At 38.7% G+C, this 24851-nt stretch overlaps 2 protein-coding genes across 7 annotated transcripts in view; one reads left to right on the top strand and one right to left on the bottom strand.

The window, feature by feature from the left end:
- Positions 1-17621, bottom strand: part of LOC116752730 (filamin A-interacting protein 1-like) — a 57414-nt gene extending 39793 nt beyond the window's left edge. For 2 of the 6 annotated variants that reach the window (XM_032629466.1, XM_032629470.1), the window contains exons 1-2: positions 10936-11050; positions 3991-4190 (exon numbers count right to left, since the gene is read on the bottom strand). In XM_032629466.1, coding sequence (XP_032485357.1) covers positions 3991-4012 — 22 coding nt within the window. In that variant the 5' untranslated portion in view covers positions 4013-4190; positions 10936-11050. Of the gene's footprint in view, positions 1-3990; positions 4191-10935 lie in introns of all 6 variants that reach the window. The other 4 variants (XM_032629469.1, XM_032629471.1, XM_032629468.1 and 1 more) reach the window with 3 other exon arrangements.
- Positions 1-24851, top strand: part of CMSS1 (cms1 ribosomal small subunit homolog) — a 397814-nt gene that overhangs the window by 46322 nt on the left and 326641 nt on the right. The window lies entirely within an intron of this gene.

Here is a 24851-nt window from a genome sequence, read left to right as displayed (position 1 = left end):
ACCACTGCGCCACCAGGGAAGCCCTGTGTGTTTTTCTCTTATTGCAAAATCCATTTATATTTAGATGTTCCTTTTGTATCTTAGTGGACTGAGGAAAACAGAAATAGATTCTTTAGAAAAGCATTCTGATGTAGCTACACAATTTTGTTTTTAATCTCCTTTCATCCTTTTTTTTCTCTTCCCAGATCACAGGTTATTTTCTTTCAGATATTGCAAATAGATATTTTGGAGGATTAGTATAATTCCTTTCTCTTAACACTTATTCTTTGGTAGGTTGTTTTTCTTTCTTTTATTCTCTCTTTTTAAAAAAGTTACAAAGAATATATCCTTTTCCAAATCTTACTCTGAGCCAAAAGGAAAGAAAATTTTTTTTAAGCCCCTAGTTCCTGTAAGTCTTTTTTTAAAAAAGGCTTAACTCTTTTATTTGGCTTTCATACTTTAATTCACTGGTGTTCAGTTTGTAGATTTAACATAAAAGGCCAAAACAGGGAGTAGTCATGTGCCAGAGTAGATGAGTTCACTGGTTTTCACCTCCCTGTAGTCTGGCTGCCTGCACAGAGGCAGCGGCTAACGTGGTATGCTTGGGAAACCAAACGTTTCCTAACTTGTTAGTGGGAAATGTAGACTTCAGAAACTTAGAAACCACAACAACAGAGGCTTATGTTTTATTGTGACTACTGAAATCACACAATTTGCCATGAGAAACAGGCTAGATAGGAGTCCAAAGAGCATAAAATGTGAAACATTTTGATCCCTAGAGAACTTCCTTCTTTTTCCCCTTCCATTTTAGCCATAGTAAATCAGTAAATAAGGAGGGCAAAGGAAGTAGAACATTTAATACCATTAAACAGTATTTGGAGGTCAAGGCAGTTGGAAGATGAAGGTTGATGTTTGGCCTGACTCCCTGCTGAGCAAACAGTGAGATCCTGAACCACAGTGAACATCCTCCATCTACCCTTACTCACTTTTCCTAGTTCCTGAGGGTGACTGGTTTCTGTCTCCTAAATGATGTTTTAGAGAACTAGAGTTTGGGCCATATGTAAAACTTAATTACAGATAGGTGGGAAAGTTTTATTCTAAAATCTGTTGGAATGTAACTGACCATTTTTCTTGTGGTCTTTGCATGTCCTCTTGCATACATTTTAAAAATTAAAATTATTTTGGTCATCTAACCTTGTTTAATTTTCCCTAACAAACAGTTCAGAGCATTTGGGTTACATTTTCCTTTTCTGCCACTTCTGAGCATTGAGAAGATAGAAAGCATGAACACAGAGTTTGATCCTATTTTCTCTAAGTTGGGTTCTTCTAAGATGAATGTGTTCTAGAGAATATTTAGCTTGTGTAGTTAGGGGCAATTCCATCTTAAGATGTTACAGTGGTTTGCAACAGGCCTGCTAGTGGTGAGAGCAGGGACTTGATACTTTACTTCCCTTGCCCCTGGGCCTGTCTGCAGCTGATTTTGTCCCTGCACAAAAGTTTTACCCATTTAGTTATGTTTATCGGTATGAGAAATTCTGTTTGGAAAAAAATTGATGAAAAGGCTATATAGTATACCTTGTGTATGTGCTATATGAATACCCATCCATTTTTGCCCTGACCATATATAACTTTTGAATTTTAATTAATTTTAAGATTTGAATTTTGAGAGAGGGCAAACTATTTCACGTTTGCAGTCGTTGAAAAAAGCGTTGTTGAAAAAAGCACTGACTTCAGTCTCCCTCACTTTTAAAGTTTACTCATTCACAGCTAAAAACAAAGAAAAAAAGCAAAACCCCAATTCTCAAGCAACAGAAAAGCCACTTTCAAAAGAGCCATGTATTCAATGGACAGGGAATGTTGGACCAAAATCTGCCACTGACTTAACTCTATGACCTTGCCTCATCTACCTGTTACCTCAGCTGCAACATGGGGAAAGCAATACAATTTTGTCTCTAAGGTTTACAAAGCCTTTAATGATCCTCAAATCTCAGTTCCAGAGGATAAAAACCACTACCAACCTTTAAAGTCCTTTCCCTCCCTTCTTTCCTATATAGCACTATATACAAATTCACATGTCAAAAATGTATATTCCATTCTATCAGAAGAGATTTTATGACTCGTCAAGTCTCAGTGGTTCATAACTATACAGGAACCTTAATTGGAATTTCATGGGATTCAGATTTATTTTTGGTTCTTTATATGTCAAGCATTTGTTATAGTTCAAGATTATAAGTGTGCTGTAAAAGTACAGAAGTAAATCTTTTTAGTGTCTGACACTTAAAATGTTATGCTAAATTGAAAGTATAATTAAACTGAAAAATGAACACCTAGGAATTAGTATTTGACTAGTAGTTTCTGAAAGGAAATCTTCATTGTCTGTGGGTAGGATCTAATATAAGCTATTTAGCCCAAGTTGTAAGATTTGTCTCACCTATTTGTTTTATATGTGTGCCTCTCCAGCATGGTAGGACTTTCCAGGTAAAACAGGGAGATTCCAGGCCAGCTTTTAAGCCTTTTGCTCTCCTTGGTCCTTTACTCAGTAACTTGTTTTTTATTTCAGGTGACTAAGACTTCTTTAGGAAAGCTCATGTGGGTTTCTCATAGGAGGGATTCCTTTCAAGAAGGGAAATCAGGATAAAGGATAACCTCACTTTTCAGAGTGGCTGAAGTTAAGTACTAGAGACATGGATTTTCTCCAGTAAGCTTAATCCTGAGTTCTTAACTCTCCAATAAGCTTAAACATGAGTTCTTTGGGACTGCATCCTACAAAGCACCTCCTCTTTGGCCCTGAGACAGCCCCTTGTGCCTCAGCCTGGAGGAACCCAATAGCACCAGATGATGATGGAGCATCATTCTTATGGGCAAACTGGCTTAATATCTAGAAGAACAATAGATACCATTTACTGAGTGTCTGCTGTGGGTCTGGCATTGTGCCAACTGCTTTATCATCACTTCTAATCTTCACTTTAAGGATTGAAATAACTATTGAAGTCCAGGTTGTTCTAAAGGCCAAATAATGGAATTTAAAATCAGACTTTCGGTGTTCTGATGCTGGATCAAGCCTTCTTTCTCTTTTTACCTCATATTCCCTTTTCACAGTAGACTTCCAAGGGATAAATCTGCCATCATTTTTTGGAATGCTACATTTACATTTCACTTTCCATCTTTTCCCTGAATGTTCCCTAACTTGTCTAACCCTGGCTGGTTCCCCTTTCTGAGTTCCCACAGCCCTTACAGTTTTGTGACACAAATACTCTGTATTGTTTTATACCACTTTCTAATTTGTTATATTAGTTTTGCTCTTGAACTAACTATAAGCTCCTTAAAGAATCTGATACCTCTGTATCCTCCACATGGGTCTGAAATTGGTACATACTTGATGACCAAATGATTTGAGAGGTGAGAAGACCCATTTCTTAGGGGAACATAACTCCCTCTTAGTCTGAATGATGCCTACAGTTCTCAGAATTTACTCTAATTATTATGAGAGCTGAAGAAGGAGAAGTAGAGTTTTGTTCCTCCTGTTGTCACTTTGGAGGAGGGAGAACCACTCAGTGAAGTGAATTCACTTGGAGACAAATTTAAATAAGTCCAGATGGGGGTAAACTAGCCAGAGAATCTTAACTTTGCCTGTGATTCTTTGCATCTTTGTTCAGCCCAGTGAATTTTATGAGACTGTAAGAAGACTCTTATGAGGCATAAGTTTAGGGGAGATGAGTAGAACCCCAGTCATTTAACAAAGTTGTTCTCATCTTTATCTAAAAGACCTCAGTCTGCCCCATATAGGCAGTTGTATGAAAGCCTGAAGGATAATATTGAACCTCAAACATAATGTGTTTCTTTTAGTAAAAAGAGTGCTTAACTCTCTTGATAAAAAATGAATTATTTTTAAAGAATAGATAATCTTCTCATTTGCAGCAAAGGATTACTTTTTACAGAACTCCACAGAGTGATTCACCTCCTCTGCCATTCCCAATTAACTGACAAACAAGCCAAGGCTAAGGGACTTACACAGCATCTCACTGCAGGCCATTTGTCTTCAGCAAGAAGGAACTTTCTCATGCTCTCCCCAAGCTCTTAGGCTAAGCAGCTCCATCCTTTTCTTCAAATGTAACAGCAGCAGTCACTTAAGTCTTGTCAGACCAAATGTGATGAATATTTTACATTCCTCTTATAATTTCTGCTCAGAGATTTGTTTTTGTTTTGATTCACTTAAAAGAGAATTTTAAAAAGAGAGAGAAAATTTAGTTCACCTTTAAACTTTTGTTCCAAGACGGGTGGGCCATGAGATATGATAAATCTGGCAGATTTACTCCTGTCAGAGTCGCCCATCTTGAAGGTCTGAGCTCATCTTTTTTTTTTTTTTTTTTTTTTTTCTGAGCTCATCTTTGTGGCTGCTCTTGGTAGGATGATTTGGATTTTCTCACAGGCTCAAGGGCTACAGTTATGTGAATTTTGCCTCTGGCTTAAGAGTGGACTTTTTCCTCACATTCTTCCCATTTTCTTCAGCTGACTTGTCTCTCTAATGATAGGATCAGTAGCTTACATTTTTATATAGTCTTTGACTCTACGTGATCAGAGTTCCCTCAGGGGTTACTGTGCAGTATTCTATCCTTACCCAGTATTGAGAGATACTTACAGTGGATGACATTGTTCCCATTTTTTAGGTTAACGGAAGCCAAGGCTATAGGAGGCTTACACAGAGAATGGATGGCAGAGCCAAGAAGAGTAGAACTTGATTTACGAACCATTATTCTTACTCTTTAGTCTTAGTGTTGAGGTAACACTATTTGTCCATATCAATTTAGTGTCAGTAGTAAACAAGCTTGGAGACTGACTACATTTGTGTTGTTTTTTTTTTTTTTTTTTTTGCGGTACGTGGGCCTCTCACTGTTGTGGCCTCTCCCGTTGTGGAGCAACAGGCTCCGGACACGCAGGCTCAGCGGCCATGGCTCACGGGCGCAGCCGCTCCGCGGCATGTGGGATCTTCCCGGACCGGGGCACGAACCCGTGTCCCCTGCATTGGCAGGCGGACTCTCAACCACTGCACCACCAGGGAAGCCCATGTGTTGTATTTTTTTAAAAAAACAGTCTTTATCTTTATTTTTATGTACAGCTGACCTGTATTATCTATACTGCTTTATCAGTTCATTAAAAAAGAGCCCGAACAGGACAGTGATCAATGATTGGAACCACTGTGCAAGAGCTGCTGATGATCTTAGCCCTTGTCATCAACACAGTAGGTGTAGCTATGTTAGTGACATGGTGTGGCGTGTGGAGAACTTAGTTGCTGGGCTTGTTGTCCTGCCTTGTACTTATAGCACAGTGTCTGGTAGACACTCAGTAAATGTTTGGTGCTGATGAGGAGTTACAAGCCCTAGGCTGGTTTCACAGGTTGACACTGGCATTACCTAACTTTGAAACTATAGAAAAATTATTCCTTTTCTGTAAAACCTGGCAGATGAATTGACTACCCACAGAAACTTTGGAATCAAAATATATACTTGGGGGCTTCCCTGGTGGCGCAGTGGTTGACAGTCCGCCTGCCGATGCAGGGGACACGGGTTCGTGCCCCGGTCCGGGAAGATCCCACATGCCACGGAGCGGCTGGGCCCGTGAGCCATGGCCAGTGAGCCTGCACGTCCAGAGCCTGTGCTCCGCAATGGGAGAGGCCACAACAGTGAGAGGCCCGCGTGCCGCAAAAAAAAAAATATATATATATATATATATATATATATATATACTTGGGAAAGGGCAATCTGCTAACTTCTAGTTATTGCAAGGACAAACTGTTTGGACCCCATGAGTGCAATTCCCAGGCGTTCAGCTGAGGCACAGAAATTAGGGAAAAACAGAGGAATACCCTTCATTAAGGACAAAAACACTGTACTCTGCTCTTTCATATTTTGCTTCCCATCCATTCCTTGCCCCGGGGCAATTCACCTGGAACTCCTTCACCATCTTTATTCTCATTATTTTGGGAGGACATTAAAGTGAGGTAGATGGAGGTGGGTAGACAGAGAAGCATCTGACTTGAAGTCTGCCTACACAACACATACTGTATAGTAAAAGCAGATTTCACTGCCTCGACTTCATCTGACCCTAATTCGTTTTCTGGTTTTTGTGTTTTATATGTCAATTCTATGTAGTTACTTCAAATAGTGGCAGAGACTTGTTTTGAGCTCCTGAACAAAATCTAGAAGAAGGGGCCCTTCCTAACCCACTGTTTCCAGAAATACTCTTTTCTTACCAAATAAGAAGCTTCCAGGGTATAATTTGTTCATATATTTATCCAATACCCTTCTTGGCCTGGTGACATACCTACTAACTATAGCTAGGTGTTTTTCCAGGTGCTAGGGATAAAGTTGGTAGCAAAACTGACCTTCAAGGAGTTTACAGTCTAGTAGACAGACGATAAACAAGCAGTTAATGTATAATTTAATGTCATGTAGCAATGCATGGTATTAAGGAAAGTAAAGCAGGTAAGTATCTCCAGGAGCTTATAGCCCACAGTGACTTCCTGTAAAGTTTTTGGGAGGGCTTTTTTGGGTTTTTTTTGGTTTTTTACGTGGGCCTCTCACTGTTGTGGCCTCTCCCGTTGCGGAGCACAGACTCCGGACACGCAGGCTCAGCGGCCATGGCTCACGGGCCCAGCCGCTCTGTGGCATGTGGGATCCTCCCAGACTGGGGCACGAACCCGTGTCCCCTGCATCGGCAGGCGGACTCCCAACCACTGCGCCACCAGGGAAGCCCAGGGAGGGTTGTTTTAAAGGCACTGATTCACTGAGTTTTGAAAAGGAACCTACTAGCTGGGAGGTCTAGGGAATGCAGAATGCTTGTAGTTGGAAGACGCTACGAAGAGGTCACTTGTCAAGTTGGTGGATCAGACGTAAATGGCTTTAACTATAACTGTAGAGCATACGCTCTTTGCAGGGCACCTCTCAGCTTTTAGGCAGAGAGTGAGCTTTGCCGTCCAGAGGACCTTTAAGTACCTTTATTATTTGTTTTCTTTGTCCTCCCTTTATCACCTCCCTTCCATTGTAGCCTGGTTGAACTGTATTGATTTTCACCTCCCTCCTTTCCCTTTGTCTTCTTACTGCTTGTACTTATTAACAAGAACTTTGAACCTTTCTACTTTCTTTTTTTTAAAATGGGTTTTATATCCAAATTAACACCTACAGTACCAAGGCTTCTTCTGGGGCTTCTGTTCTCATCTCTTCCTACCATTAATTTAAGGAGAAACCAAAGGCTGTAGCCCAAGAATGCAGGGGGCCCTGGCTCTGCCTCTGAGTAGCTCTGTGTCTCTGAGGTAAGTCACACTGTAGACATCAGTTTCTTCTGCAGGGTGAGGCATTTGGATCAGATGGCCTCCAAGGCCTCTTCCAGCTATAAAGTTCTGTGGACATTTCCTGTCAGGTCTGTGTCCGTGTGTGTGTACACTCTCTGGGGCCGGGGGCATCCCACTGTCCATAAAGAACTTACCAAGGCACTTCTCAAACTCACATCTGTGGGACTGAGTGTTTGCTCTTCTGACAAAATATACACTTACTGATAATGACTGTGCGCTAGGCTAGAATCAGTAGTTATCATAAACAGAAACAAGGTGTTTGCACTTCTACCTGTCCCAATGATAGCTACACTTAACCTACTTACTCTTGCATATACCTCCTGACCCATCCCCCCACACACAAATGTATCATTTCCAAAGCTAGTCATTAAAATATTATAATTGTATCTTTAAGAGTTAATCTTATTTTGGAACCAGTAGGGCATAGGAATGTGAGGATGGTCAGACTGGAGAAAAAATGCTGCTAATGTTTTATCCTCTGTTCTTGGGCTCAGAATGAAAACTGCTGCTGTCCTATCTAATCTGCTAAATTAGAATCTCATGGAACAAGCATGAAAAGGGAGTCCTTCTCCCATATCTGAAAAAGAACCAAGCAACTTTCCTTGGAGAGCCTTCCCACTTTTACTTGCCCAGCTTTCCCAGTCAGAGGTAATGTTAATGCAGAAGGCGGCCAGGGAGAGAAAATCTCAACTCTGTTTTTAAGAAGAGGAATATAGGAGGTTTTAGAACGGTGTTGGTGATGATCTGCTAGGAATTAGTGTACCTCACACTCGAAGTAGAAACTGACTGGCCAGAGGAATTTCTAAGATTCTTTGCAGCACACATTAAACATAAGTAATTGAGTTGGTGGCCCTAGTGATGGCAAAGGCAGCCATAGAAATATTTCTTTGAAAGTTTGTGATGCTTGCTGAATATGCAGAGTCTCTTCATCTTTAAATCCTTATTTAAACATAATTTACAGAAACGAAATCAGTTTATATTGAAGCTAAATTCACAGTCAAATGCAAATTAACTAAACTCTAAAAATCATTTAAAATTAATGATATGCCCAAGAGGATAAGGTGTGTTAGATTTTTCAAAGATAATGACTGGCTGTGTGGGTAACAGATCTCAGTTCTTGAAGCAGGTTGAGACCAATATTGCTTTACATCCTTTGATTATTACTTTACAATATCCAGTCTTTTATAAACAGTTCTCTTCCGGCCCGCTTCCTTTTTCCCTTTAATAGGAGGCTGTATATTTTTTTTCTCTACTCACCTTGTAAAAGCATTCACTTTGCCCTGAAGCACTAGATATAGACAGAACATGACCTAAGAACAATTAATGGAATTTTGTTCTTCTCCCCCATTTTCACTTTTTTTACCTCAAAATCCATTTATTATCAAAGGCACTTTTTTGGAGGGGAAGAGGTAGCAGAGAATCCTAAAGCAAAGTTCATAGCATTTTGAGAAGGCAGATTAATGGGAATTGCAAGTGGACTTGAAAAGTGAGAAGCTCTAAGCTTACTTGTATTTTCATATTGATTGTTACTATAGACTTCATCACAACATTAGGAAAATATCACAAAAATACCAGGGCTTAATGGGTAAGGTTAATCACCATAGAAAGGTAAATGAATTTATTAATTATAAAATTAATATGTGCTTTATCTGGAGATGTAAAAATTCATATTCATTCAATCCAAAACATTTTTTCCATCATGTAAGTTATCCCAAGCACTAAGAAATGCTCACTAAGAGAGGCCACTGTGAGATAATGTATCCACGATAAATCTTTTTTTAACTTTCAATTTTAAAAGGGGTTTTAATGGGTGATTGTTCTTTGAACTATGCTTTAAAGTTAATAAATGGAAAAAAGTGTGGACTGTTGAAGTGTGTCACTTAAAATTTTGTTTTAAAATTGATGCTTGCCTGTTTTACAAAAATAAAATGCAGACTCTGGGAAACAGCTGTTAGGGCTTTGATAGAGGTTATGATTTTCAACAGTTGAGCTATAGTTTATGGTACAGATGGTACTTTGGGTATAGCTGAAACAATAATTGATGGTTTCTATTTCCCTCCTCCTCTATTAGATTCAAAAGACTGGAATACCTTTTCCCCTAGATAGGAATTTTTTCAGTTTCCAATTACAGCCTATATCAAATAAACAATTTTTCTATTGCATATTCTGTACTTCTCCACAGTAACCTGGGTGTTGCCCCCTCTTCTCATTATGGTAGGCTTCCCTATATTTGAAATAATAGTTTTGAGGAAATGCTACTTCTCAGTACTAACCTGCAGTTTATAAAGCCTATCTTCAGGCCAAGTAACATATAATTTTTCTTTTAGAATACTAAAACCAAAGCCTTGCATTGCTTCAAACAAAATTAGCAAATAAAACTCCTGTGAAGCAAAAATGGCAGGCATTAATGTCATATACTTTAAAAAACTCAACCACAGGAATTACTAGAAATACAGATATATCCCGAATTTTGAGCAGGTAAAAAACTATGTTTCAAATGATAAGTAAAACACAGGGACTATTTTAAAAGGGAAATAATTCTTTCACACATTTTTTTTCTTAAGTTTGTTTTACAACATATGTTCAGACCAAATAAAATTTGAGTGATAAATCATTTTTTCATCTCCTATTCTAGGGTTTTAAATTTGACATAGCATATTTTGTTTTTAATTCCTCTGCTGATTTTTATTCTGAAAAGTAAAGTAAAATATGTAGATTTTCGGCATCTGCCAGTGGTTCAATTATCATACTATAAGGGTTCGTTTATAGCAATAGTCTATCCAGGGTTTAGATGTAATGAATTATGGATCAAAACACCACTGATTAACAAAATTATTCTATAGGCTTTACCTTTTAAATTAGTATTTCTACATAATCTATTGTCCAACATGTTACTATAGAGGAACTAGCTTTATCTTTAATTTGCATTGCAGTTTGTCATTTACCCACTGACTGGAGTTGAATTAAAAAGTTAGAACTCAAGACTGTGAGTTACTTTCTTGTACTAATTAACATTTGCTTTTAAGACAGAATAGCGTTTGTAGGATTTTTTGAAGCTTAAAAAGTGCTTTACTTTTTAAGTTAGATTCATCCTAATTACAAGATGTATTCCTAACAGGGGTTTTCTAGTTTTTTATATGAAGATTTACAAAAGAGGGAGGGCATTGCGGGGTGGGGGGACAAATCCACTACCTTGTGGTAGTGTTTCGCACTGTGCTCTTATAAGACTTAAAGGAGTTTGAGCCCTAGGAGAGGTAAGATCAGGAGATAGAGTTGTTGCAGTACCATATACTCTCCCCACCCTTTCCCCAAAGATTTCTCAATACAGGCAGGATACCATGTATAGCTTACTTGGAAGGCGTCTGTAATATATAGTCATCCCTCACCTCTCTACATTTAAAATTAAATCCCAAATCTGTTTTCTCTATCGGAGAAAACTTTTCAAGTTTTGTGTGAGTTGGGAAAGGTTTTGAACCTAGAGTTCATTGGACGCGCTTTTCGAAACCTGTCCAGTTCGTGATGCTGATAACTTTAAAAGCCACCTACAGACTGCCTAGCTCTCAGACAGCAATCCCCTTGCTGGAGCTGAGCGGCTCTCCCGGGCTTACCTGAGTCGCCTGCGCTGGGGCCGGGCGGGGGCCGCAGTCTCCCGGCGCTGCGAGCGGGCTGTGCGCGCTCCAGGAGTCGCCGGAACAATGCGAGCGGGGCGCCGAGCGCGCCCGGCCTATGGGCGTTACGTCACTGCTCTGCCTTATAAGGCGCTCCGCGTGTGCGGCGCGGGCGGCGGGGGCGCCGGTGACAGCCAGATCCGCGGCGGCGGCGCTGCATCGCGCCCCGGCTCCGCCGACGCTCGGACCGTGTGAACGCACAGTCGGTCCCGGCTCCCCGCGGAGGTGAATGGGCGGCGGGCCGGGGACGCTGGCGCCCTCCTGCCGGGCTAATCGAGTCATTGGGGGTCAGGGTTGATCCGCTTGTTACTTTTCTCCCTCTGGGGCTCTAAAGCTTCTGTTATTGCTTGGGATTCTTAAATACACATCATGTTATTCTTATTTATACTTTAGTAAATACGTTTTTGTTACATTTGTTTTTTGGTTGCTGGGGAAGAAGGCGGCAGAGGGAAGCCAGAAGTCTCAGTCTCTCTTTTTGTTTTTTTGGAGACATCTCCGGGAGTGATTTAGACTTCAAACCTTCTCTTTCCTCTTTGTAAAGAGTAGGGGTCCTCAGAGGATAGTATTTTATTTCCTGATGATGTAACTACCAAACAATTCTTCAAGTGGTGATGGGAAGGCCAGATGAAATCTTATTTTTTTCAGTGTTTTTCCTGAGAGAACCTCCTTGTTCCTCATTTCTGCATGCCTGTGTTTTAACGAAAGTAGTTAAAACTAATCAGTTTATATGGTAGGGAAAATATTTATTAAAGAAATTTAATGTTTTGTGCGGTACTTGCAAGACAAAGTATAAAAATAGAACTTTAGAATCAGTTTTAATTCATCTGTTCTTTTCTACCAGCACACAAAATAAAACAAAATAAAAAAGACCTGAGAAGAAAAAAGAAAATGACGAAATATGACTGAATTAAGCCTGTTACCCTTTACTAGGGGGCAGATTTACTTGTATAAATACTTTTTTTTGTAAATGAGAATTAGCCTCCTAATTGCTTTGCACAGCAATAAGAAGTAATCTCTAAAGTCCTAGCCAACTATATGAATCTGCTAAGTAAATTAAAGACGTGGCTGCCTCATTTGTGAGTTTCAAATAAACTGAGTAGTTTAAATAACTTGTCTATTTAATTTTTAAAATTACATTAAAATAGGATTGCTTCCTATTATAATGTACATGTCTGTAGAATTATTGTTTCCATATGTTTTGTCAAACAGAAATAATGAAAATAGTCTGCCTGTTTCTTTTCTTTAGTGTGGAGTAGAGAAAGACTGGTTGCAGAGAATTTATAGTTAGCAAAAATGGCATGGAGAAAAGATGCAGGGCACAAAAATAAACATGTATCATCTTTAATAAACTGTGGGCTCACTTTAACAGTTCTTCTAGATCACTCTACCTGTCTACTGAGATGCGTATTAAACTAACCCCTGCTTTTTGTATATACTGTTTTAAGAGAGGTGAGTGATTATACTCTTCAGCTGAACTTAAGTTTTAATATTTGATTTGCAGTTTTGTATTAACATTTTAGATGTTGGTTTGTTAAATACACTTATGAAGTGTATTTAAATATTTTTAGTCTCCTATGCTTGCCTTGTACTGATTAAATATCCTTTGAGATTTTTATACTAGCTTTGATTTATTACAAGTGAGATAAAATGACTGTTATGAAAGTTGCATGAAGCATAAACACCTGAATCTCAGCTCCAAACTGGTAACATAAAGTACCTCTACCCAAAGCTAGCATTTTTGTAACTTGTTCTGCCTCCTTTCCCCTCTGATGGATACAGAGGCTTCCTAACATTTGACACTACCGTTTATTTCTTTCTTATACTTTTGTACTCATGCTTTGCATTTATGTTCATGCTTTTTCCCAGTTTCCCTGTAAAATATGTATTATTTCCTCCTTTTCTTTAGCTGAAGTAACTGAAGACTAGAGAAGTTAAATGGCTAAAAGACTTGTCTAGGGTTCTCGAAGCAAGAGAAAAGAAGATTAGTACTCCTACTTCCGAGTTCCTTGCCTGTGCTCTTACTCGCTGAAGCACTGGCCTCTGAAACAGCTATGACTCAGCGTTCCAGCTGAGGTCATGGTATGTGGCCACTCTCTTCAGGAATCAATAATAACTCTCATTTGTTGAGCTTTTAGTTCATACCAGTCACTGTGCTTAATGCTCTACATGCACTCCATCATTTAATCTGCATAACACATTTTGAGGTGGTTTTATCCATACTTTTCAGATGATGAAACACATTTGGAAGGGTAAAATTGCTTGACCAAGGTCACACTGCTGGTAAAGTAATGAAAGCAAAAAATTGAACCAGTGTTATTATATATACAGCCTTAGTCTTGTCTTCTGTTAAGGATTTGTTCAGAATCTCTCAGAGGTGTTGCTGGTAAAGAAATATTCTGATTTAACTGAGAAGTTTGTGTCTTTATTTTTCAGACTGATGTTGAACTAGGAGAACTAAAACTCACACTCTTCGTAGGCCACACACCAGAGCCACCCTGACTGTGTGCCGAATAACCCTAGGGAGTGTTGTTTACATTGGAGACATTGTGGATTTGTATATTTACTAAGATAGTTTTCTTGAGGATGTTGGCAACATGTTCTAATAAAGATAGAATATTATAAAAATTTTCCAACAGATGAAAGTCAAAGGTCTTGAAGAAGTGGAATCTTTATCTAACTGACACAAGGGCACCCTGGGTCTTGTATTGAACACTCCAGCCAGCCATTGGCATTGTGCTCCACTGGCCACATGAGTAGATTTTTATCTCCTTTCCTTTTCCTGTCAACATTCTCTTTGCAATGCAATTTTTGTTCTCTTAGCTTCTGACATATATTTATTATGAAAAGAATAGAGTTATGACCATTGTGCCTCAGTCTTGGCTGAAAAAGTTTTACTTCCCTTTTTACTGAAAATTTTACTATCCAGTTGCTATATGACTCTTCTCATTTTATAATCAGGAATCTCCTACAAATAAGTATACCTGCAAATAAAAGTCCTTTCTACAATTAGTAAGCTGAATTTATGATCTAAATCAGCAATAGTTTTAAGTTATCATTTGGAAATGGCACAAAGGAATTTTTCTACCAAGCTAATTGCTTTCTAATGCAGAAGAAGGGTTTGTAGGTGACAAGGCTGGAAACTAGGATGTATCCATTTGATTGAATGGTATGAGGTCTCTTTTGTTAGATAGCCCAAAACAGTTGAATATCAGCAGTTTCCCATGGTTTAAGCTATTGCCAGGAGGTTATTACAATGGCCACATCAACCAATGTTAGTAGTAGTGTCCACAATTATTTAACTGTTTTAAAATAACATTAATGTGTTACTAAGCATGTCAGAGCCAGTTTCTCTTTGTGAAGTGACTGCTTTTATTTTCTTTCTTGTCCTGTCTCCCTGCCTTTGTTTCTTCTTGTGACTGGTAAAGTCTTTTGGTCATCTGAATAAGTGCCAGAGAAGCAGTATTCATAATTAGCTGAACCTTTTCTAGAGCCGCCCACAATTTTCACTATTGGTTCTTTCATCAGGTAAGTGGCAGTGTGCACTGCTCTCTGGAAGCTCTGCTGCAAGCTTTGGGACGGTAACACTCACTTGGCATGTGACATGTGTGCTCCTTTGCCTCTAAAAGAGTATATGTGGAAACACTATAACATGCAAAGAAAAACAGCAATTCTTATTATGGGCGTGGTGCTGTTATGAGAAGCTGAACAGAGGGGGGATATAGATCCAGGATGGCATGGGGAGAGGCAGAATGCTGTGGTCCTTCATTGCATCACCCAGTAGTTGGATTGGCCAGTGTGAGCCTTTGGTGCTAAGATATTCCTCCTGACAGAACATTCTAACATCTCATGCACAGGCTTTGCCTCTGAGCATTGGGCAAGCCTGCTGGAGATGTGGAACTGATCACTTCTCTGCTTCTACACAATTTTGGAGGAAGGCTAAAGAGACTGAGCACCACAGGTGGGCAACTGTGGAACATAGAACCAAAAGGAAAGTCTGAGGGTGAAAGCAGCTTCTCTCCATGCCAGGGACAATCAGTTTTCTAACCTACCTCTTCCTTTCACTATTCTTTCTGTTCCCCAGGTGATATCTGCCTCGCTCTGTACACATAAATGCCTGCATGAAATATACCACATCCCCAGGCAGCACAGCACTTACACTGTGCACCGAGAGCTTAACCAGCAGTTAATGGGCTGTAGTGAATTTGAATTTACATACAGACTGTCTCACTCTTACCTGCAGCCCAGATCTCCTGTCCCAGGCCTCCATAGTCCTTGACGTTTCCAGAGGCTCCTCAACTATTCCTATTCTTACTTTAGCAGACTTTGCTTTTATAAAGGTACCAATCCCCTTGAGAGTTAACTTGGGCTGATAGCAACAGTGTCAGTGGTAATGTTAGGGAATGGGAAGCCCTTTATTAACATTAAAATGAATGCTATTTTGTGGCTTTAAAAATTAACTTAAAAATAGTTCAGTGCCCATGTCATAATTTGGAAAATACAGAAAAGTCAAAAAGACATTTTACAACTAGTTCTACCACATAAATACTGCCAACTATTAACAATTCCATGTACTGTGTTTCCTTTTGGTCTTTTTCTAAGCATTTGTAAAGCATAATTGTTTTCATACTTTGGGCCATAATTGTGTATTGTTTCTTTTTACCTTTTTATATTAATGTTCCTGGCTTTTCTATAGATATCGGGTCATTTAAAAGCATATATTTGCATATTTTCCCTAGAAATGGTGGTCATAAAGCCAACCACTGACATCACCATGGTTTTTCTTTAACAAATGAAACAAGGAAGTCCATATTTAATGGAGACTCTTCTGTTGATCAGAGACCTCCTATTCTTGGTTTACGTGGGATGCTATGAGTTGACTATGGGACTCTAGTGAGCATGCCAGTAGGTGAGCAGAATGACTTGGGGAGAATGAAGGATTGATAATATGACATCACCATAAGATTATTAAATGAGAAGCAGGAAAAGCCTGCTATTTAGGTCCAGTCCATTTGCTTATTTATTCCTGCAAACATTTTGTGTTTCCTTGGTAACTAATAATAGTTTTGTGAAATTGTTGAACTCACAAGTATTGCTGCAAGAGTAAAAAAAAAAATCCTTGGATCACGGAAATTAGATGGAAGAGACCTATTAGGTCATCTTCTTTGTCCCTTGCCAGTACAGATTGTTCTTAATACTTCGTTCAATCCATTTTTTTAAAGGGACCTTGTAAACTAGTTGGTACTCCATGTCTTTTTTAAGTAATGCGTTTTAAAAGAAACTACTCTGACAGTTTTTTCTGTATAGTTGTGGAACTTGATTTCAGGCTAAATATAAAGGAGGAAGACCTATGGGTTCAAAGTACAATTGGGGACTTCCATGGTGGCGCAGTGGTTAAGAATCCACCTGCCAATGCAGTCGACACGGGTTTGATCCCTGGTCTGGGAAGATCCCACAAGCTGCGGAGCAACTAAGCCCATGCGCCACAACTACTGAACCTGCGCTCTAGAGCCTGCGAGCCACAACTGCTGAAGCCCATGTGCCTAGAGCCCGCGCTCTGCAACAAGAGAAGCCACAGCAATGAGAAGCCCGCGCACCACAACGAAGAGTAGCCCCCGCTCACCGCCACTAGAGAAAGCCTGCGAGCAGTGACAAAGACCCAACGCAGCCAAAAATAAAATAAATAAAGTACAATTGAACAGGTTTTTTAGTTGGAAGTCATTGGGACAGTTTAGGATGTTATTGGAATAGTTGGCCAACTAAGGGTGAAACAGATGGGTGAGTTGAATTTATGTTTTCTTTTATCATTGGAAACTCAAATATAACAATGCATGAGGATAAACTGTTAATCATATAAACTCATTGAAATGGATCTAGAAGGCCTAAGGAAATAAAGCATTTAGGAAGTAAAAAAAAAAAAAGTGAGAGTAAAATGGTTCATTCTAAGGTTATTTTTATGAAAGAGACATTTTATGCTCTTCCCTCCTGTCCCTGATTCTGCTTTGTCCATTATTTATAGTTGATTATTACTTGATGTGAAGGTGGCTTCTAGTTGTAAAATCCTTTCCCTCAGTCAGGCAACTTTTTCCAAACCCCAGAAAGACAGAATAAAACTATCTCACAGAGCAGTCAGTGATGGTTTTATAACTAAATGCTTCACTTCCCTACATTATGGCTAAAGATGTCTCCACTGGGAAAAATGACGAACAAATTAAGAAATAAGAAATGTGCTTTGAGTTTTATTAAGAAGGATAATCATTTTATAAAATCACATTTTATAGTGTAAAAGGCCTTAAAAACCATTTACGCTCCTTATTACCACTCTTTGTTCTCCCTTTTTAAGTAGATGAGATAATTGGATCTTGGAGAGGTTAAAAGGACTTGCCCCAAGGTCAAACAGTAAATTGCTGATCCAGCCACTATGTTTTATGGGTCTGCATGTCTCTGCTGGGAAACTTGAAAAATCAAAAATGGCTAATTAAGCAATGTGATTAGAACTGTCAAAAAGAATGTGTCTGAAATCCTAATTAATATTAGTGTAACGTACCTAGGTTTATACTAACTACGGAACTAATTTGGAACATTAATGAGCAAGTTATCCACTTTATGGATTAAAAATGCAATATTTTTGTTGCATTTCTTTTATTTATTTTTAAAAATTTATCTTTTTTTTTTTTTTTTTTGGCTGCGTTGGGTCTTAGTTGCTATGCGCGGGCTTTCATTTTAGTTGCAGTGAGCTGGGGCTACTCTTTGTTGCGGTGCGCAGGCCTCTCATTAAGGTGGCTTCTCTTGTTGCAGAGTACGGGCTCTAGGTGTGCGGGCTTCAGTAGTTGTGGCACATGGGCTCAGTAGTTGTGGCTTGCAGGCTCTAGAGCGCAGGCTCAGTAGTTGTGATGCACAGGCTTAGTTGCTCTGTGGCATGTGGGATCTTCCCGGACCAGGGCTCAAACCCATGTCCCCTGCATTGGCAGGCGGATTCTTAACCACTTCAACACCAGGGAAGCCCTGTTGCATTTCTTTTAAATTAAAGATCTGGTAATCAACTCAAGCCACCAAGGTTGGTAATGGGTTGACAACTCTGGTCAAAAATTTAATGGAGAGATCTGAGCTTTTAATATTCTGTCACTTAACAACATTGTCTTGCATGCTTGCCAGTTGGTTATTCTGTATATGAGAAATCCTTTTATAATTTATGCCACTAGGCATCCAATTAACATCATACAATACAGGTTCAGGTTCGGGAGCGAGGTCAAAAGTCTTGTGTTCACCCTTAAATTGAAATATCTCTCGGGTAAGAATTTCACCGTTCTTCTGGGAGTTGGCGTATACACAGTCAAGTTGTCATTAGTCAGAGCTGAAGAGCTCCAGCGATTTGTTACTTCCTCAACAAGTCCATTCCATTCCGAACTAAAAATTGGCTTCCTCTGACTTCCACTGACATTCCTGATCTTTCTGTGGAGCCATACTGAACAAATACATTGCTTTGACATGACAGTTTTTTAAATATTTGAAGACAGTTTGTCCTCAGTCATCAGCTGTTCCTATTTGATATAATTTGAGTCCTTTCACACCCTGTGTCTAATGGTTTGGTGCTCAGAATGAACAAGTTACTTCCAAGTATAGCTACTTCCCCTTTATAGACTTATAGACTCTCTGTATGTGTATGTGTGAGTGTGTGTGTGTAAACCTTAATTTTTCTTAGCATTTTAGGCAACCACATCAAACTACTGTGTCATTGAGCTTACTGATCACCAGCCTCCTAATTAACAACCACACACCTAAGTATTTTCATCATGCACTGCTCCCGTGATAATCTGGGTTAATCACTTCTATCCTATGTTGGTTTTGTTTATATTATATCTTTGTTATAATAACAACAATAATATATAACACATTTATTGTTTAATGGATGCCATGAACTGTATGCTTTACATATAATATCAACTTTGATCCACATAATGACCCTGTGGGATAGATAACTGAGGAACAGAGAGGTGAAGTAACTTGTGAAAGATCACAGAGGAAGTGAAGAGTGGCACCAGGGTTTGAATTGCAGACTGACTTCAGCAACCTCTGGTAGAAATCACACTCAGTGTCTTGTAGTAAAATTTGGTCTTGGGGGTAAACAGTACTAAGCCTGGAGTCATAGAACTTTGTATCTCTCCTATCTGCCACCTACTTCATTATGCTTGCACCATGGGATAGTAGAGTGAGAATGGATCTTGGAGATCACCTGGTCAGCTTCCCTCATCTTATAACTGAATAACTGAAACTGAAACTCAGGCTGTGCAGTAGCCTGTTCAGGGACACGCAGATGGGGCAGAGCTCAGGCCAGTGTGTGATGCCTTTTCTGCTGCAGAACTCTGAAGTGTTTCTGCTTTGTACAGTTTCTTCTCTCTCTTTTCTCTTCTCCTCCCTCCCTTCCCTCTTCTCTTTCCTCCTTCTTGTCTTCTCTCCTTCTCTAATTATTTATGTCACTATAAGCATCAAAACAATAGTAACAGTAATAGAAATCATATTGAAAGGATCACTTAAAAATCCTACCATACTGTGTTTAAACTGTTTTCACTTATTGCCAACTTCTGAATCTGTATGTTCTTTAATCTTTTCAGATTATGACATAGATTTAAGAATCCTATCAAATATCTTCTTAAAATCCCTCTGACTTAAGTTTCATGGTTCAAAGAAGATTTAAGGAGTGGAAAGGGAAGGGAAAAGAATTGCTGTCATTTATTGAGAGCCTAATATGTGGTGATTATTCTGCCCAGCCCTCTACCTTGATCTTTCAAACCTCCTTCCCTCTCTGTGAGATTCTATATGAGGACAAGCACAATGTCCTGCACATAGTGGGCATTCCACAAACCTGCTGAATGAGGAAATGACTGCAAAGAAGTGCTTTGGATCCAGCAAGAAAAAGAGATGATGATCATGTACACACTACTCCCACTCATTGACTGTTAGCTTTTGGTCCGTTTTATGTGCCATTTATTTCATATCCGATACTGATTAAGTCTTGATGTGGAAACTATTCTTTCTTCCATTTAATCAAGTTTCTGTAATTTCCTTGATCACAAATATTATTTGCTAGGGAAATTTCCCCATGGGGGTGTATTTAATCGTGCAAGTAGGGAAAAGTCTGTCATGATAGTGCTCTGACAGCCTGAGGACTTGAGGAGTAAAAACTGCAGGGGCAGAGTTTCTTCCTAACACTTGCCTCTTGGCAAAACATAACTTAAAATAGAGCTGGTTTCTTTTTAAATATAATCAGTTCTAATGAAGACTGATCCAGTTTAGTTCTGAAACACGTAGAATCAATTTTCAGTTACCATGAATGGCTCCTGCCCTAGTGATGCCAGAATGTCCATGTTCCAGCTCACTTATTCACACTGAGAATCTGGAGAGTCGTCACTGGTGTCGACTCTGAGTGACCTCAAATTTGGACTCTGAGATTTATCTCCAAGTGCTGATATACTCTGATAAGATTGACAGAAATGATAAGTTTATAATAAGATTGCTTATTTGTCTCATTACTAGTCTATGCCACTTAGAGTATTCTATAAATTAATTTTCAAAACCTATGAACAGCTCAATTATATTTCATTACCTTATCTTTCAATACAAAAATTCAAAGTTCTTTGCTAAATGCAAGTATTTAAAATTAGCACGGGACTTCCCTGGTGGTGCAGTGGTTAAGAATCCACCTGCCAATGCAGGGGACACGGGTTCGATCCCTGGTCCAGGAAGAAGATCCCATATGCCACGGAGCAACTAAGCCCGTGCGCCACAACTACTGAGCCTGTGCTCTAGAGCCTGCAAGCCACAACTACTGAGCCTGTGCACCACAACTACTAAAGCCTGCACACCTAGAGCCCATGCTCCAGAACAAGAGAAGCCACCTCAATCAGAAGCCCACACACCGCAATGAAGAGTAGCCCCTGCTTACTGCAACTAGAGAAAGCCCACGTGCAGCAACGAAAACCCAATGCAAAGATAAAATAAATAAATGATTTTTTAAAATAAATAAATAAAATAAAATTAGCATGAGTTCATGAACTTACACTGGCATTTCATTTCCTCTTTTTAGTATATCAGTAGACTCAAAATATGAAAATGGCTGAGGTGTTGCCTCACCTCTGATAAGCGCTGACTGACTTTTGGTTAAAATTAGACTCTTTCCATCCATCCATCCATCCTCTAACTATGGCTGTTGTTTGCTGAAACCTTGTGGAACATATGTCTAACTCTCTTCCTCTTTCTTCCCTCCTTTTTGCTCATAACCACACATACACTACATGCTACACAAGTACACATTCAGGCTTTTATGTATGCTCACTAACAACTACAAGGGGAAATGAACAATAATAAAATTCAAATTTTTAGATCAGGAATGGAAATCTACTTCCCAAAGGCTATATGTGTTCTCTTTTTGTCCAGTCATTGTGACCTTCAACAACTAATAGCACTTTTTGGGAATGAGGATTATCATCAGTCATTTATGCCAATATGTTAGTAGCAAGATGGATGGGAGGGGGATTGGCAGCTGATGCATGGCTTTCGCATGTACAACATTGAAGAATTTTTATGCTCCTGATGGGATGAAAGGGCCTGTGTTCTCCAATTAGGTAGTGCCAGTGAGAAAATATGATGAAAAATCTTGAAAAAAATTAACCTTTGTTCATGATACTTGCTCACTGGAATGGAATTGAGCGAACGAAAAAGATATTACATTTTCCCTTCTAAATTGAAGGATGTGGGATATCAAAGGGAATACTGTTGGGGGGGGGCTCTTGTGATGACTTATAGGCATAAAGAAGTTAGGCCTAGTCTGCATCGGCCATGTTCTTTTAAGAAGCACTCAACATATATTTGTTGAGCACCTTCTGTGAGTATTTATCACTGTGCTAAGTTCATGGTGAAGGCACGGGGGGGGGGGGGGGGGGGGGGGTAGAGAGTATAAAGCATGACCCTGCCTAGATTTTGATGGGTAGATAGAAGAAACAAATAAACAAAATCCAAAAACCAATTAATATGAAATTGGGATGCTGAGTTTGGTGAAGTAAGAAGTTTTACAAAAGTATCAGTTAGACTTAGAAATATCTGGGCGGTCTTCATAACAGAAGATAAGATTCATCTGGACCTTGAAGGGTGAGTATGTAATTCCAGGAAGGAGAATGGCAAAGCAAAGGGACCCTGGATTGACTGTAGTCACTGACTGGCTCTTGTTGAGCAGTATTGGGGCCCCTGCAGACAGTTGTACAAGTGGTATACATTGCAGCCCTGGAGGAGAGAGTGGTCGCAAAGGGTGGGGCCAGACTATAAATGGGTCTTAAAATTCAAGCAGTGGGGGTTTTAACTTAATGTAGACAGTAGGATGCCATTGGCAGCTTTCGAGCAGTTGAGTAACTTACTGAAAGCAGTTTTAAGTGGCTTTGTTGGAAAGTTTCTTTTCAGTTGCATATTGAGCTGCAATATCCATAAAATAGAATTAGGAATACTCCATCCTTGTTATACATTCGTATGTTAATGCTTCTTTTAGGTATAATCCTTGGACAAGTGAGGGTGTGGAGTAGCCTCTAGTGAAAAGTTTTAAAGGTCTTTTCTGAGAATCAAAATAAAATAGATGTATAATGTTTTACTTAAGCAGGAGAATTTCTTTTAGCTTTATTAAAAGAATGGCTCTCTTGAGCCATTTACTTGATAAGTAATTATGATTTATCAAAGCTTCTCCTCAGAGAAAAAGTTGGTAGCTGGGTAAAGATCTCCCAAGGCTGCTCATATCATACACACAAACTCTGAATATGAATGAATGACTTGCCGAATGAATGAATGAATTGGTTTGTTTGTTCGTTTTGATAATGTCCTTTGCAGAGGTACCTGTTTGATCCATTACTGACACTGGAGGAGGTTCTTTATGTTTTAGGTTCACCTTCTTAAGTACTTAGCTATCGGCAATTTTATTTACTGATTGTGGAAGGTAAAGTTGAGAAGAGAATCTTCTCAGAATGCTTTTTGTTGAGACAGACACTTTTATCTTCACTTTTCAACTTCCAGGGAAAAGAAATTCTGTGATTGTCTTCATTGGGTCAGTTCTGAGATTTCATAAATTTCAGTACAAAAAATAGCTTTGCTAAGGACTTTAGTTTGTTTCTTTTTACCCCGTGATTTTATTGGGCTTTGATCCCTCTCTTTGGCTCATGAGTTATTTAAACTTGTGCTTCTTAATTTTTAAGCATATATTTGGGGCAGGAGGGAGAGATCTTTTTGTCACTGATTACGTTATAGTCAGAAAATATGGTCAGTTGTTATCTGCCTTTCGAAGTTTGTTATGATTTGCTTTATGGTCCCACTGTGTTTAGTTTTTGTACAAGTTCCCTGTCTGCTTAAAGAAAATGTATATTCTGTAGGAGTTAAGAACATCATCCTCACTACAAATAAACCTTGCTTATTATGTTGTTAAAATCTTCTGTAACCTTGCTGAGTTTTGTCTGCTTGATTTATTAATGACTTAAGAGGTGTGTTAGACTCTTCCGCTGTGGTGGTGGATTAGTCTGTCCTTGTGTTTCTGTCAATTCTTGCTATAGTTATTAGAGACCATATTTTTATGTGCATGTAAGTTCAAACTATTCCTAGAAAATGGAATCTTTTCACATTATATAGTGACTCTTTATAGACGCTTTCCACCTTAAGGTCCCTTTTGTCTCATATTAAAACATAGTTGTATAACCTTTCTTTTGGTTAGTGGTTGCTTGATGATGTCTCTTTTCCAAACTTTTACTTTCAGTTTTGCTATATTCTTATGTTTGAGTCACTTATGAACAGCATGCAGTTAGGAATTATTATTATTGTTAGAACTGTTTTAATCCAGTCTGATAATCTTTGTCTTTTAATGTATTTAGTCTATGTTACAGTGATTATTGATGTATTTGGTTTTACTTTTGTTATCTTATTTGATGGTTCTGTTTTTTACCACCTTTTTTGCTGTTGTTTTATCTCATTTCTTGGCTTCTTTTGGATTTTATTTTTATTCATTTTCACCCTCTCTACTTTGGAAGCCATATACTATTTCTATTCTATTAGGAATTAATTAGCCTATACATTCTACCTCACAAGTTAAATTCTCAAAGTCTAAAGCTAATCACAATTTTAATCCTCCAAAAACTTTAAGGACTTCAGAACACTTTAAGCATACCCTCCCAATTTTTATATTACTGTTGAAATATACTTTAGCTCTTTTTTTTAATTCCACAAGATATTATTATTACCTATTATTGTTCTTTTAGTCAGTGTTGGTTTAGATGTACCAACATATTTACCACTTTCTTTGCTCATCATTCCTTCTTTTATTCCATACTTCCATCTGGGATCACTTTCCTTCAATCTAAATACATACTTTTGAAGTTCCTTTAGTGGAAGTGTGTTTTTTGCACACTCTCTCTTTTTATTTATTTGAATATGTCTATATTTTACCCTTGTTCTTAGGAAGATTTTTACAGTGCATAGACTTCTAGGTTGACACCATTTCTGTCAGGACATTGAGAGTAATATTCCACTGACTTTTGGCTTCCCATGTTAATGTTGAAAAGTCAGTCATCAGTCTAATTGTCATTCCTTTTCTCTCTGGCTGCTTTTGTGATTTTTCCTTTGTCTTCTGATATTCTGCCATTTCATTATGATATTCTTAAGTATAGAGTTCTTTATTTTATATTTTCTGGGCTTCATTAAGATTCCTGTATGTGTGAATTGGTTTCTTTCCTCACTTCTAGAAAATTCTCAATGTTAAATCCTCAAATGTGGCTTCTGAATAATTTTTTGTCTCCTTACCTTTTAAAACTTAGACACATGTTAGACCTTCTTACTCT

This window comes from Phocoena sinus, chromosome 4 (assembly GCF_008692025.1).
Source record: "Phocoena sinus isolate mPhoSin1 chromosome 4, mPhoSin1.pri, whole genome shotgun sequence".
NCBI lineage: Eukaryota > Metazoa > Chordata > Mammalia > Artiodactyla > Phocoenidae > Phocoena > Phocoena sinus.
This window is presented reverse-complemented; position numbering and strand designations above follow the sequence as displayed.